This window comes from Rhinocladiella mackenziei (genome assembly GCF_000835555.1).
Source record: "Rhinocladiella mackenziei CBS 650.93 unplaced genomic scaffold supercont1.4, whole genome shotgun sequence".
Classification (NCBI taxonomy): domain Eukaryota; kingdom Fungi; phylum Ascomycota; class Eurotiomycetes; order Chaetothyriales; family Herpotrichiellaceae; genus Rhinocladiella; species Rhinocladiella mackenziei.
Genome location: NW_013550601.1, coordinates 644,079 through 656,669, shown reverse-complemented (window position 1 = coordinate 656,669; position 12,591 = coordinate 644,079). Strand labels below are relative to the sequence as shown.

The window sequence follows — 12,591 nt, the reverse complement described above, 5'->3', positions numbered from 1 at the left end:
AGAGGTGGATAAGACAAATAACATTGTCATCAACCACTATGGGTCCGTGTCCAGTGGTAATGCTGCGAGCTTGAGAGACAAGAGGCTATTCAGCTTGCAGATGCTCCCTGTAATTGTCATACTGGCTGTGGTTGTCTTCATTTGGTCGTGAGTATTTTCTCTTGCTAGAATATTTCAACGAGGCTGGATGAAGGCACTATTGTCGAGTGTGTGTCCTGCTTGTTACATCGGGAATGAATTCTTATACGGTCTATTCGTGGCAGTATGAGCCAAATTGGTATATAGATCCTCTTGTTTATGGCTTTGCAGTGGATGTATCTGCTTGGGCCTGCTATTTGGGATGAGGTCAAGAGATGAGGCTGGATATTAGGTAAGCAACAACGAGCGACAAGTCTCCTTTCTTGGGAAGTCAGCCGAGCGAAATCCTACGTTGCCGAGGCAGGGAGATCGACTTATTGCTGTGAACAGATAATAACCTACCAAGACGTACATATATCCTCCCTTGACCTCGCACGCTCGCTACCAGCATGTCAATTTCGACCGCTATCGCGACCATTGCTCAAACCCTCGGCTGACCCTTCCAGACGGAAGACTGATCTTTCGCTTTCTGTCGCCTTTCTTTGCGTACGACACTGTACATAGTTAATCATGTCTCGCTCACCCTCTCCTCCTTTGAAGTCTTCAATCGACCGCCAAACTACGACGCCCTTCCTCTTGAATTTTTGCTACAAATCCTCCTCTTTCCACAATCTAACGGATTTTCCGACCCCAACTCCTTCCAATCCGCATCCTCACCTCCCTGCACACTTACAGATATACACATGGATGAGCTGTACACTTCGGGAGCTGGCACATTTGTTAACGCAGGCCCTGCCTCAAATCCTGCCAGATCCCAGCGTTGGAACGAGGTTGAGCTTCAGGTTGGTCTATCCTGATGTCCATGCCAGTCGGGGCGCAGGAGGGAGATTGGAAACAGAAGGCAGGGGAAGATATCTAAGTAAAGAGATGGGGAGTGTTGTCGTCTCGGCCCCGGATTTCCCCAATGGAGACGGAAATGGTGGGATCCGATTAGAAGGAGACGACGCAGATAAAACTCTCGAGGATGCTCGGTTCGTCATCGGTGACTTCATCGACTGTGCAGTCTTTCCTCCCTTGAGCGACGGCAGCACAGTGGGCAGAGGCAGTGTCAGTTCCAGAGGACCAGGGAGAGAAAATGGCTATGGACGAGTACGAGGAGGGGGATATGGATTGGGTAGCAGGGGGAGTTTCAATGGTTACGGACCAAGAGGAGGTGATTTTGGCAGCTCGGGGAGTATTCCGCGTGGCGAGTGGAGGAGGGGGGAGAGACTACCGGATCCCGCAGACTATCGAGGTGGAAGAGGTGGGCGAAGGGGTTATTGATGATGACAGCGAATGTTGATGCATGGCAATACTACCGACATCAGATAACGCCCCTCGATGCGCTGTGGTCTCACCGAGAAGACACACAGAAGAGCCCTGTCGAGACTTTCCCCCAGATGAATCTAGTGCGAAGGATATCTGCATGTCCGAGCGGACAAGACATCGCGGGTTCAACGGTGGAAAAGTCCTCTTATTTTCATGCCACCTGACGGACTTCGTGTGTGGGATGGAAACAGGAACGGATTCCTAATTTGAGCATATCCGCTAATTGAACGGATAGTTCAGGAGATAGGGCAAGTGAGGCCTATGAGAGCGAGAGGGCTAAATTTGGATCCGAGATGATCTGAAGCAAGGGGGTTTTTTACAGATGGGACCAGTTGGACGATATCTGGATGTCTAAGCACCCCACGAGACATCCTGGGAGTCGGTGAAGCTCTGTGAAGGGAAACAGTAGCGCGAAAGGACCAAAGGACTGACTGTACCTCTATTGTGTACACCGCTGGATTTCACGTGGGGAGGAGCCCGATGTTGATGCGCTGTAGAGGCCCACGATAGGGAAGCACGACGTACAGGTATCATTTGCTCAGTTTCTCTGTGGCGAGGTACTTCAGGTACTTTAGACACCTCGAACCAGGCACCTTGAAGCCGAAATTTGTTCGGTGGTTCCTTCCCGGGTTTCCCCTCCAAGAATTATTGTTTCCTTCAACTGTCCATTCTCGTCCCAACCACACAACATTTTTCCTCTACAGCTTCATTCCACTTCGTTTCCCTTCTTGCTGCGACAAGTGTTATAGAATCACCCAAATTCATTACTTTACACTCTCTTTATCTTCCAGGCAAACTGCATCACCGCCGTCAAAATGCCCAAAGTCTGTTCACCCACTGTTTACACTGCACCTCAACCTGCCCCTCACCATTCATCAACGCTCAACAGTGCCCCCCACCTGACCGCTCATCTACTCAAGCATCCCAACGTGACAGACGATGATACTAACATCATGTGTCTCTTGCAGGTCAAGTACATCCTTCTTGACTGCGACAACACTCTTGTCCTCTCGGAACGTCTTGCGTTCGAGGCCTGCGCCGATCTCACCAATGAACTCCTTGAGAAGTACAACATTCCCCACCGCTACACTGTCGATTCTCTCCTCGAGGACTTTGTTGGACAGAACTTCCGTGGCATGATGATCGGCCTTCAGAAGAAACACAACTTCACAATGCCCCCAGAGCAGTTAGAGGAATACGTCAACAGCGAGCTCGGCGAAGTCATCAAAAAGCTCACCGCAAAGGCCCAGCCATGCCCAGGCGCCCCTGAAGAGATAGAACGCTTGTATCAAGCCGGATACCCCATGTCCGTCGTCAGCACCTCTGCCAAGCCTCGGGTCGTTGCTTCTTTGGAGAAAGTTGGCATCGACAAGTACTTTCCCAACCAGCATGTCTATAGCGCTGCGACTTCTCTGAATCCACCATCCAGCAAGCCAGACCCCAAGATCTACCTGTACGCCTGTGAACAATTGGGTGTCAAGCCAGAGGAATGTATCACTGTTGAGGACAGCAAGAGCGGTGCTACTGCTGCCATGCGAGCTGGTATTCCTCTCATCGCCTACGTCGGCGTCTACGGCATTGAAGAGGGCAAGGAGAAGATGGAGCAAATGGCCAAACTTCTGACTGAGCAATGCAATGCTAAGGCAGTCATGTACGACTGGAAGGAGTTCCCTGAGATCTTGAAGAAGATCGAGGCCATGTAAATGGAGACACGTCATGACAAGCGACCACGATTGCATTTGATGACATGATGAACGCAACAACGACTTACGAGATGCCTGATACAGTATCGATTTGCCAAAGCAAACAAGGATGAAAGACGGCAAAGCTGTGAGAGAAACGATCTTTACGGAATGGCCTCCGTCCCCCACAACACTGAGCTAGAATAGAGAAGCGTCTCATTCCAACCGAAGACGTGTCTTCATTTGTGGTTCATTTCCTACCCTTTGTCCCTTCTCATTGCCCCAACTAAACGTCCCAGCATTTCCCTCATGACGTATTTCTCGCCCTCATAGTCCATGTCGAACCAATAATTTACAGCTATACAAGGCGCCACGTCCCCATTATCCCAAACACCACATTCCTGTGTCACATGGTGAAACCATCCTGATGGTAGGTAGAGCATCTCTCCTTCAGATATCGTTACTGCCAGGGGATGGGAATATTGATAATAAGGGTACTTGGATGAAATCTCCGATGGAGATGGAGGATTGAGAGGGTCAATGGGGATCCAGGGGATGCGGTTTTCCGTCTCCCTGTCGGGATCGTTGTTGTCGAGGACGATTCTGAATGTTGCAGGCGATGTGGTGGTGTCATGGACGTGGTGTGCGGTACGGACCATTTTGGCTGAAGGTTGGCAGAGAGGTCAATAATCACTGAACATCTCGCAGGAAGAACGGTCGGTACCCACCATGCAAACAAATCTCCTCAGGCGGCGCCCACAGTCTGAACGTCTTCCGCCCTTTTAGTACCAGGTATAGATTCTCATACGGATCGCGATGCGTGCTCGTCACGCTGGCCCCATTGCCGATCCAGATGTTGATTGCCTCGGGTTTGCCCAGCACGGCGTCGGCGAAAGGAATGGTTTCTGGCACATCGCGCAATAACGGCGATAATGTAGTGCTGGTTAAATTACTGTCTTGCGATTGGAGATAGTAGACCGGCTCACCGTGTTGGGACTTGGTGGAATCGGCAGATTGAGTGTCCGGGGATGATGGGCACAACTTATCTAGTAGTGTGGACAGGGACATGGTCGTTGTTGCCGGCTGCACGAAAACTTGTTCCAGTTCATGATCTTCTCCTTCGCCACTATTGGATTTGTCAGGGTACGTATACAGAGAATCTGCCCGCCCGTCCGGAGTTACGGCGACTTCGACGTCATCCTTTACCCTGTCGCAGAGACTTTGTTTTGTCCATGAGAAAGCTGCGCATAAAAGTAGATACGTCAACTCTGGATTTGGTTCAGAGTGTTTTGACCGTTCAGTAAGGTCGGAGTGGGTTCTTTGTTGGGACTGTGGTCGTTGAAGTTGGTATATGCAAGGTCGCCCTCGGGACACTTGTTTGCTGAAGTCTAGGGCTGTGGGGTAGGGGTATATTGGGACACCCCCAGGGTTGAAAGCGTGGTAGTCTTCGATTAGTTGGAGGAGAGCAGATATTGCTGGGTTGTTGTCCTCCATTGCATATATCGCGACCTGATCTGATATGTTGGCTTGAGTAGAGTGCTGTTTCGTTCATGGTGCAATAGAGATCGCAGCCTGTAAGGGCCAGAGATTGTTAGAAGTGGAGTTTTGTGACAAGGCTGAGATTCATGCCATATTCGGCTAGCGCAAAACAAGATATGTTCCATCACGTGGGTTCTGTAGAAAGCTAACCCCCTTCCCCCAATCTTCCCCCGGGCTCCGGCCTTTCTCCCATTCAATCTCGTCTCGGTCTCGATCCTCCCGTTCAAGCCTTTAAAGGATCTGTCTCAACCCCTCAACCAAACTTTATTCTCGCTGGCCCTGTCCCTCGACTACAACGTGATTTTTCTCGCCAAACAATTTATACATCTCTTCATATGGCTTCAAATTCTTAGCTCCTAAGATGGACTCCAGCAATGGAAGCCCCAAGCAATACACCTGGCCCACAATACCCACACCAAAAAGAAGGCGTCAACTTCAATGTCAATATTGTCCAAATACATATCAGAAGAAAGAACATCTTGTGCGACATGAGAGGACACACACCGGGCATCGCCCTTTCGTCTGCGCGCAGTGTGGCAGAACCTTCGCTCGACATGACAGTTTGCTCCGGCATGAACGCGTCCATGCCCCCAAAATTCGAGATGCATCTTCTCAGCAAATGAAGTTCTCTGCCCTGGAATCCCGGCAAAATGCGCCACAATCGACAGATTTGAATGATGGCCTGAATGCCATGGCACAAGACGTCAATGTGCAACAACCAGTCGAGAGAAATCCCTCTGCTAACAATCCGGACGTGGCGGCCGTCGGTTTCAATGGTGCCCCATACTTCAATGAAACGGAAGATTTCTTTCAATATCTTCTGTCGACACCGCCTGGCTGGCCGACATCGTTGCCAACAGACGTTTCTACAGATTCTCTGCCTGGTAATAGGAACTCGGGCAATTTTCGTGGTGGCAGCCAACCTTTGCAGAGTCTCGATGACGGAAGCCCTCAAGCGGTGCAACAGGTCGGGGCCTTGATCACCGACATGGTACGCCTCGGTCTGGAATCTCCTTAGGATCAGGGGATGCTAACTGGCCATAGTCTTCAAATGTTACAAGAGAAATAAATGCCCGTGGCATCACATCAGACTTTCTGGATGCCTGCTTACATCAGTTTTTCACCCATTTCAATCCTACCTTTCCGATTCTTCATGAGGCGACATTTGATCTCAAGGATTGTGGCCCGTTTCTCCTTCTCAACATGGTATCAATTGGCTCTCTATTCTTTGGTTCGAGCGATGCGGTTGCCAAAGGCGAGTTCTTGTGGCGCCTTGCGCAGACTGCTGCAGCCACATCTTGGGGTGATGTGTTCGAAGGAAAGATTGCAGCATTCAGATCTCAAGCAGCACAAATTGTCACTACCGCACTACTAGGCCAGACTTATGCCATGCTATCTCGATCCGGACGATTACGCACTCTTTGTCAAACACTACACGGTCTCGCCTTCTCTTGGGCTCGTCAGTTCGGCATGTTCGACCTACCCGATTTCGCTTTGCACGAACTACCTGACGATTCAGCCGGTGACGAGGAGAAACATGAAAAGTGGAAAGACTGGGTGGCTAGAGAGATCCAAAGGAGAACTGTCCTTGGCCTCTACATCATTGACTCTCAGCTGGCGAGATACGCTGGAGCGGGCCCCGTGGGCAAACATGTCACCAACCCGCTGAAATTTGCGAGTAAAGATACAGTCTTTCAAGCCCGAACCGTCGAGGATTGGATTGACGAAATGAGACAAGTTCGAGAAACTCCCTATACCTTCAGAGAAGTGTTTCTATCTATTTTCCATCCAAATTCTTTCCCCATCCCGTGCGACTCACCGCTCTCGGTTCTTGTGATCCTCGAGGGCTTTCAGGCCATTCTTTCCGAGCACGGAGACGCGAATGGCTCAGCTTTGGGAATTCCACCGATTTCTCAAATCCGCGATGCGGCTCTACGCCTACGAAGAACATATTTAACGCCGATCACCGTGATGGCGGAAACCAAGGAACTCTTGTTACGATGGCATACGTTCTGCCTTGATTTGGCTACGGATACTGTGATCCTGTGTCAACGACTTTGCATGAATTTTGGCATGAGCCAAAATCTCTTTGCGGCGGGACGTCGCTCACCCGATCCGATCGATTTGAATAACTGGGCAAATACTCCAGAAGCTCGAAGAGCTCTACTCCATGCGGTGGCTATTCAAGATCTCGCTGAGCTAATGACACTTGGTCGTGCATATCCTCCACATCTGCCCGCATCAGTTTTTGCTGCAGCCACTATCTTTTTTGCGTACTCGAAATATGGCCAGACGACAGTCACGACACCCGAACGTCCCGACTGGGACGCAGCTTGGGGTCAAGGTACAAGTCAGCATCATTCAACCAACGACTACGGTCGCAAAAGCCCGGAAAATTCCGACAGCTACCGATTTGTCACGGGGGACTACCTCAATGGTGCAGGAACCAAAACGCGCAATCTTCGATATTCACTTCTCACTCTTCAAATGATTCTACAAATGATTTCTTCGCAATGGGGGATCTCCAGTGATATGCTTGCCATTCTATCCACTTGGATTAGTGGCTTGACATGAGTCAGCCTAGCAGAGACTCGTTAAATATTTGCCCTTGACTCCTGGATCTCAATAGAGTTATCAATTTGACTAACTGACCGGATTTCTAAACCTCGGAGACACAAGCGTCCCATTGCGTGTCTCCCTCCCTCGCCCATTAATCAATCTCCGAGAGCCAAAATCGTTGCGATTCAGCTGCTCTTCACGCCTCCACGTGCCCCGCAATCCTTCCCCGGTGAAGACCATAATCGTGGGGCACGGTTCTTGTGGAGATTTTCTAACCACCTCAAAGGCGACGTGGGACTCCAATCAGGTCTATCATGAAGATACCAGCGGACTTGTCAGTACTTTTTTGATCGTTTGACGTGGGCTGGCAAGTTGACAGAACTTACCACCAGACTGAAAAAGTGGGTGCCAAGCTGCATTTGGAGAGCGGGACGTGATTGTCAAGCTACTTTTGGAAAACCCTTTCAGGCGTTCCCTTGGCCATTATAAGCAGTTTGGGTTACATGATATATTTCTCAAAGGCACTCGGCGGGCTCAAGAGTGAGGGCAAAGGTCTAATCTACGAGACGAAGAATTTGGTCCATGTGTGACCGCGAGTTCTTTGATCTAATGGCGTCCAAAATCCAACCAGTTGCCATTATTGGAGGAGGACCGACCGGTTTGGCCTCTTCCATATTACTGTCATTGTGCAAAATCCCACATGTTCTTTTTGAGCGGTATCCCTCTACTTCGATACATCCAAAGGCATGTGGTTACAACCACCGGACAGTGGAAATCTATCGGCATATGGGAATTGAGAAGGATATCGTTAGGCACAGAGCGCCCAAAGCAATAGACGGTCAAACAGCCTGGTATACTAGCTTTGGCCCGTACGGCAAAGAAATTGTCCGACGCAATGCTTGGGGTGGTGGCATTTACCGGAAAGAGTACGAGGAAGTATCTCCTTGTTCGTACTCGATACTACCACAGATTCGATTGGAGCCAATTCTTCAGAAAAGAGCCCTAGAGCTCAACCCCCGAACTATCTTTTACAGCACGGAAGTAACCAAAGTCGAAGAGGCTGATGATCACGTCGTCCTCACATTCCAACGAAAAGGCCAAATACCGGAGGAAGTCAAAGCGAGATACTGTATAGGAGCCGATGGCGGACGAGCCTTGACTGAAGATCTCGGCATCAAATGGGAAGGCGAACGAGATATCGTCGATATGGTATCTGCGCACGTTCGGGCTCCGATATCTCTCCACCATCCCGACATTCGGAATTTCATTACTTGGTTCATCAATCCAAAACTGGGAGGAAGCATTGGCACCGGATATCTGTACCACTTGGGCCCGTATCCGATTTCGCCAGATAGTGAAGAATGGCTCTTTGCATGTGGACTGAATCCAAACGACCCCAAACGATTCGACGAGTCGGCAATGTTACAACGCATGCACAATACCTTGCAGATTCCCGATTTGAAAGTCGAACTTTTATCAATCAGTCATTGGTACGTGAATGCTCTATACGCTCAGCAGTATCGGAGTAAGAAGTCCACGGGTCGAGTATTCCTCGTCGGAGATGCCGCGCATCGAATCCCCCCATGGGGAGCACTAGGTCTCAATACTGGCATCCAAGACGTTTATAATCTTGTCTGGAAGCTGAATCTCGCCATCAACGGACTTCCCTTGATTTCGCCAGAAAAGGTAAACTTTGACGACCTACTTGATACCTACGACACCGAGCGGCGTCCCATAGGGCAGCGTGTTGGAACTACATCTTTACATAACCTCAAAGCCCACTCGCTCGTCATGGATAGAGCTTTGGGCCTTTCACCGGAAAATACGGAGGACGAAAATGTCGCCGCGATGGATTCTTTCCTTGGTGCCTCAGAGACATCTCTAGATGCCTCGCGGCGTGAAGCTGTTGATCGTGCTCAGAAGATCTTAGACGACGAGTTCCACGCCCTGGGAGCCGAAATTGGCTGGTTCTACCCTGAGTTGGACGTTGATGGTGAGGGCAAGGAAACGAGTCATGATGGCCAGCTCAACGCAAAGGGCGAACTAGATATATTAAGGTATCACCCCTCGACTATTCCTGGTCATCATCTTCCGCATGCCTGGTTGGAGAGGGACTCAGAGAGATTGTCCACGCGAGACCTGGTAAAGTACGACGGATTCATCCTGATTACGTCACGGCCCGAACTATGGACGTCCGCGGTCTCAGGCCTAGAGGGATTCGTCGCCCTAATTGGGATTTCGGATGCGAACGAGAAAACGCAAAATGGCACAAGCTGGCGCGACATGGACGGCAAGTGGGCTTCTGTTCGTGGCGTGGGACCTTCGGGAGCCGTACTGGTGAGGCCAGATGGCATTGTCATCTGGCGTGCAAAAGAATTTGATGGGAAGAGTCACGCTGGCGAAGGTTTGCTCAGAGAAGTGGTGTTCAGGGCCTTGAAACTTGCGAGTTAGGCTGGAACTCTCGCTATAAAATATACTTGATGTGATAATGCATGGTGCTGTCTATCGGTCAAGACACATTTTCGTTTCCGGGGATTCTCTTGCATTGTCAACGACGCTTGAAATTGGTACATTCATTGCATTTCGATGAATGCCTGCTCGAGATCTATTAAGTTGCAGCGCCTCAAATGGGAGCTGACATCCTTCTGCTGACCTATTTATTCTCATCCAACTCACGACTTCCTGGTCCATTAAACTTCCACATTCTTCTCCCCTTCACTCGGGGTATTCACGCTCATAGCCACTGACCCCTTCGTAGCCACACTGGTGCTGGTACCGCCAACCACCTCTCTCTCCATGTGCACAGCAACATGGTTCGTCAAGTATCGACTAGGATCCTTGATCCAACACGCCGCAAACACAGCCACAGCGCCGAAGGGGATCGTGCACCAAAACATCCTCCTAAAACCGTAAGCGTAGGTATCTCTGAAAGCTTCCGCCGACGCTGCTTGCACCGCTGCACTCACAGGCGGGTTCAACCCGACGAATTGCTCGGGAACACCGGACCCCGTTGCAATAACAGCGGGAATGAGCTGGTCGAGGCCGTCACTGGGATACCCCGCCGCGACTGCCGCAGCTGCGATGCTCGGCCCCAGGCGCGACGAGATGTAGCTGTTGAGAATGGTGTTGAAGACCGCGTTGCCCACCGAACCGCCCGCTGATCGAAACGTACCGATCAGTCCAGACGCGATTCCCAGATCGCGCTGTCTAACGTGCAACCCGGCAGTGACGTAGCACAGTACCGTAACGCAGGGAAAACAAGCCTGTGCGAAGAACTGCAACGCCATCCAACCAGCTTTATTCGTCGGGATCACGGTCGAATAGCACGCCGTGAAGGCCGTCTGGATCACCAGCGCCACGAGGATCTGGATCTTAATATGTTTAAACTTGTGCACCAGCGCAGGGATAACGAAGCCACCAAGGACCTGCGACAGACCGCCCGGAATCGAAATGACGCCAATCTCCACGGGGTCTTTGGTAATCATGTACAACGCTCCCAACGGCAACAGCGCAGCCATCGTGAAATACACCATGCCAGCGACGAAGACGAAGGAGAGCAACAGCGTGAACTCACGAACTTGCCGAAAGAGCCGCAGTGGGAAGAACGGGTTCTTAGGGACGAAGAAGTCGTAGACGAAACATGCTGCCAGCGTCACGACGCCAATGACAATCGGCGCAATCACACTGACTGATGCCCACGGATGCGCGGTGGTGCCGGCCCAAGTGAGCCCAATTAGCAATGTAGTGAGCCCGCCCGTGTATAGTGTGATGCCGATATAGTCGAGTTCTCTAACCTCTTGCCAGCGGGATTTCTCGTAGTCTGCCTGTGGCCGGGAAGGGGGGAAGTAGAATGCAGTTACGCCCACGAGGCTGACCCCGCTGTAGATGATGGCTAGGTAGAAAATCCAGCGCCATGAGGCGTTGGCGGTTAGCAGGTTTCCTAATAATACGGCGAGACCGGCGAAGGGGAGCAGAATGCAGAATTCGGTGAAGCCCAGGCCGATGCCCCTGGTGGGATACGATATCAAAGTCAGCGTCAAACACAAGTACAAACGCAGGGCCATGATCAAGGGAGTGGATTTTCGGGATTTTGGACTGGACATACCGCCATTTATTCGGCAACAACTCTGGGATCCCTGCGTAGGCGACAAATATCAACCCACACCCTGCTCCGAGCAGGGTCATTCCCCCAATCACGGCCTCGACGGATTGAGCAGTTGCTCCTGCAATCTGCTCTGCCAAGGAAAAAAAGAAGTTAGCACTGCGTCGTTGTGTTTCCCTGCGATATGATGATATGACATGGATAGAATTAGCTAGTGGTAAGACAATACGTACCGCTCCCACCAGATTGACACCGTTTCCGGCAATGATCAGCCACCTCCGTCCAAAGACATCGCTTAGACTGCCTGCGAGTGAGAAAAACACCGAGCTCGCGACCGACCACGACCCGACGATCCAAGTGATGTTGGTCACGTCGCCTAGCGCTGTGCCGATGGGCACGATCACGCTGGCGGTCATGGTGAAGCCGATACTGACGGGGGCGACGAAGGAGAGGCCGAGGAACTTGACATGATACACAGCATTTCGTTAGGTTTGGGTTTGTTTCTTCTTTGATGGAAGGAAGAGCAGGAGAGGGAGATGAAGTGGTCTTTATTGTTTACTTACCAGTACAGCAAGCAGAGTGGACCAGGATGGAATCTCAGCTTTGTCGGGGTTGTCTTCCAGGGCAGCGCGGTGAGGGTCATCTTCCAGATCCAGCGCTGAGATGTTATTCTGACGATGTTGATGATGAGGGTTATGATCAACGTCGGTATGTTCGATCTCGTGGGCGGCCATGCTTGCTTTACTTGGCTGGTCTACAGTGGTACTCATCCTGACTCTTGTCAGAGAGATTCGTGAATGGCTTCCACTGTTTCTAGGATTCGCCTTTGGACCTGATTTCATATGTTCATGTGTTTGACCGCCCATTCGGTGAGCTCTGATGGGTATCGAATAATCTGGCCGGGAAAAAGGGGGGAATTCCGCACAGATAAAGGTTAGCGTGGGGCATGAGTGTGGAAACTGTGGAGAAGGCTGGGACTAGGAGACATGGAGAAAATCTGGGGTGACCGGCCTGAGAGGGAGGTCGGGGTCAGTAGGCACCGAGTTGAGGAGAAGTATGCCATGGGATTGGGACTGTTTGGATTGCCTCACTATCACGACGAACAGCTGTGCCGCAAGAGAAGTGGAATTTCACAGCGCTCGAGGCTTCCAGTCATCGGTCATTTTCTTCGGACATTATTTTTAACCGAGACACGGGTTTGTGTGTCCCCGAATGTGTCCACTATCTTGGTACGTCCACCATCATGGTATCTCCATTGTTTTG

General features: G+C 50.9%; 5 protein-coding genes across 5 annotated transcripts; 3 read left to right on the top strand and 2 right to left on the bottom strand.

The window, feature by feature from the left end:
• Nucleotides 1-2,261: 2,261 nt before the first annotated feature.
• Nucleotides 2,262-3,149, top strand: Z518_05365 (uncharacterized protein; the record flags this gene model as incomplete). Its single annotated transcript, XM_013416177.1, has 1 exon — nt 2,262-3,149. One exon carries the CDS (start codon nt 2,262-2,264, stop codon nt 3,147-3,149), a length of 888 nt encoding a protein of 295 aa, XP_013271631.1.
• Nucleotides 3,150-3,385: 236 nt separating this feature from the next.
• On the bottom strand, nt 3,386-4,622 carry Z518_05364 (uncharacterized protein; the record flags this gene model as incomplete). The annotated part of the gene is made up of 2 exons (XM_013416176.1): nt 3,386-3,792; nt 3,857-4,622. The coding sequence occupies 2 exons, from the start codon at nt 4,620-4,622 to the stop codon at nt 3,386-3,388; spliced, it is 1,173 nt and encodes a 390-aa protein (XP_013271630.1).
• Nucleotides 4,623-5,028: 406 nt separating this feature from the next.
• Nucleotides 5,029-7,241, top strand: Z518_05363 (uncharacterized protein; the record flags this gene model as incomplete). Its single annotated transcript, XM_013416175.1, has 2 exons — nt 5,029-5,658; nt 5,712-7,241. 2 exons carry the CDS (start codon nt 5,029-5,031, stop codon nt 7,239-7,241), a joined length of 2,160 nt encoding a protein of 719 aa, XP_013271629.1.
• Nucleotides 7,242-7,835: 594 nt separating this feature from the next.
• Z518_05362 (uncharacterized protein) lies at nt 7,836-9,677 on the top strand (the record flags this gene model as incomplete). The annotated part of the gene is made up of 1 exon (XM_013416174.1): nt 7,836-9,677. One exon carries the CDS (start codon nt 7,836-7,838, stop codon nt 9,675-9,677), a length of 1,842 nt encoding a protein of 613 aa, XP_013271628.1.
• Nucleotides 9,678-9,916: 239 nt separating this feature from the next.
• Nucleotides 9,917-12,098, bottom strand: Z518_05361 (uncharacterized protein; the record flags this gene model as incomplete). Its single annotated transcript, XM_013416173.1, has 4 exons — nt 9,917-11,234; nt 11,332-11,456; nt 11,562-11,789; nt 11,892-12,098. The coding sequence occupies 4 exons, from the start codon at nt 12,096-12,098 to the stop codon at nt 9,917-9,919; spliced, it is 1,878 nt and encodes a 625-aa protein (XP_013271627.1).
• Nucleotides 12,099-12,591: the final 493 nt, after the last annotated feature.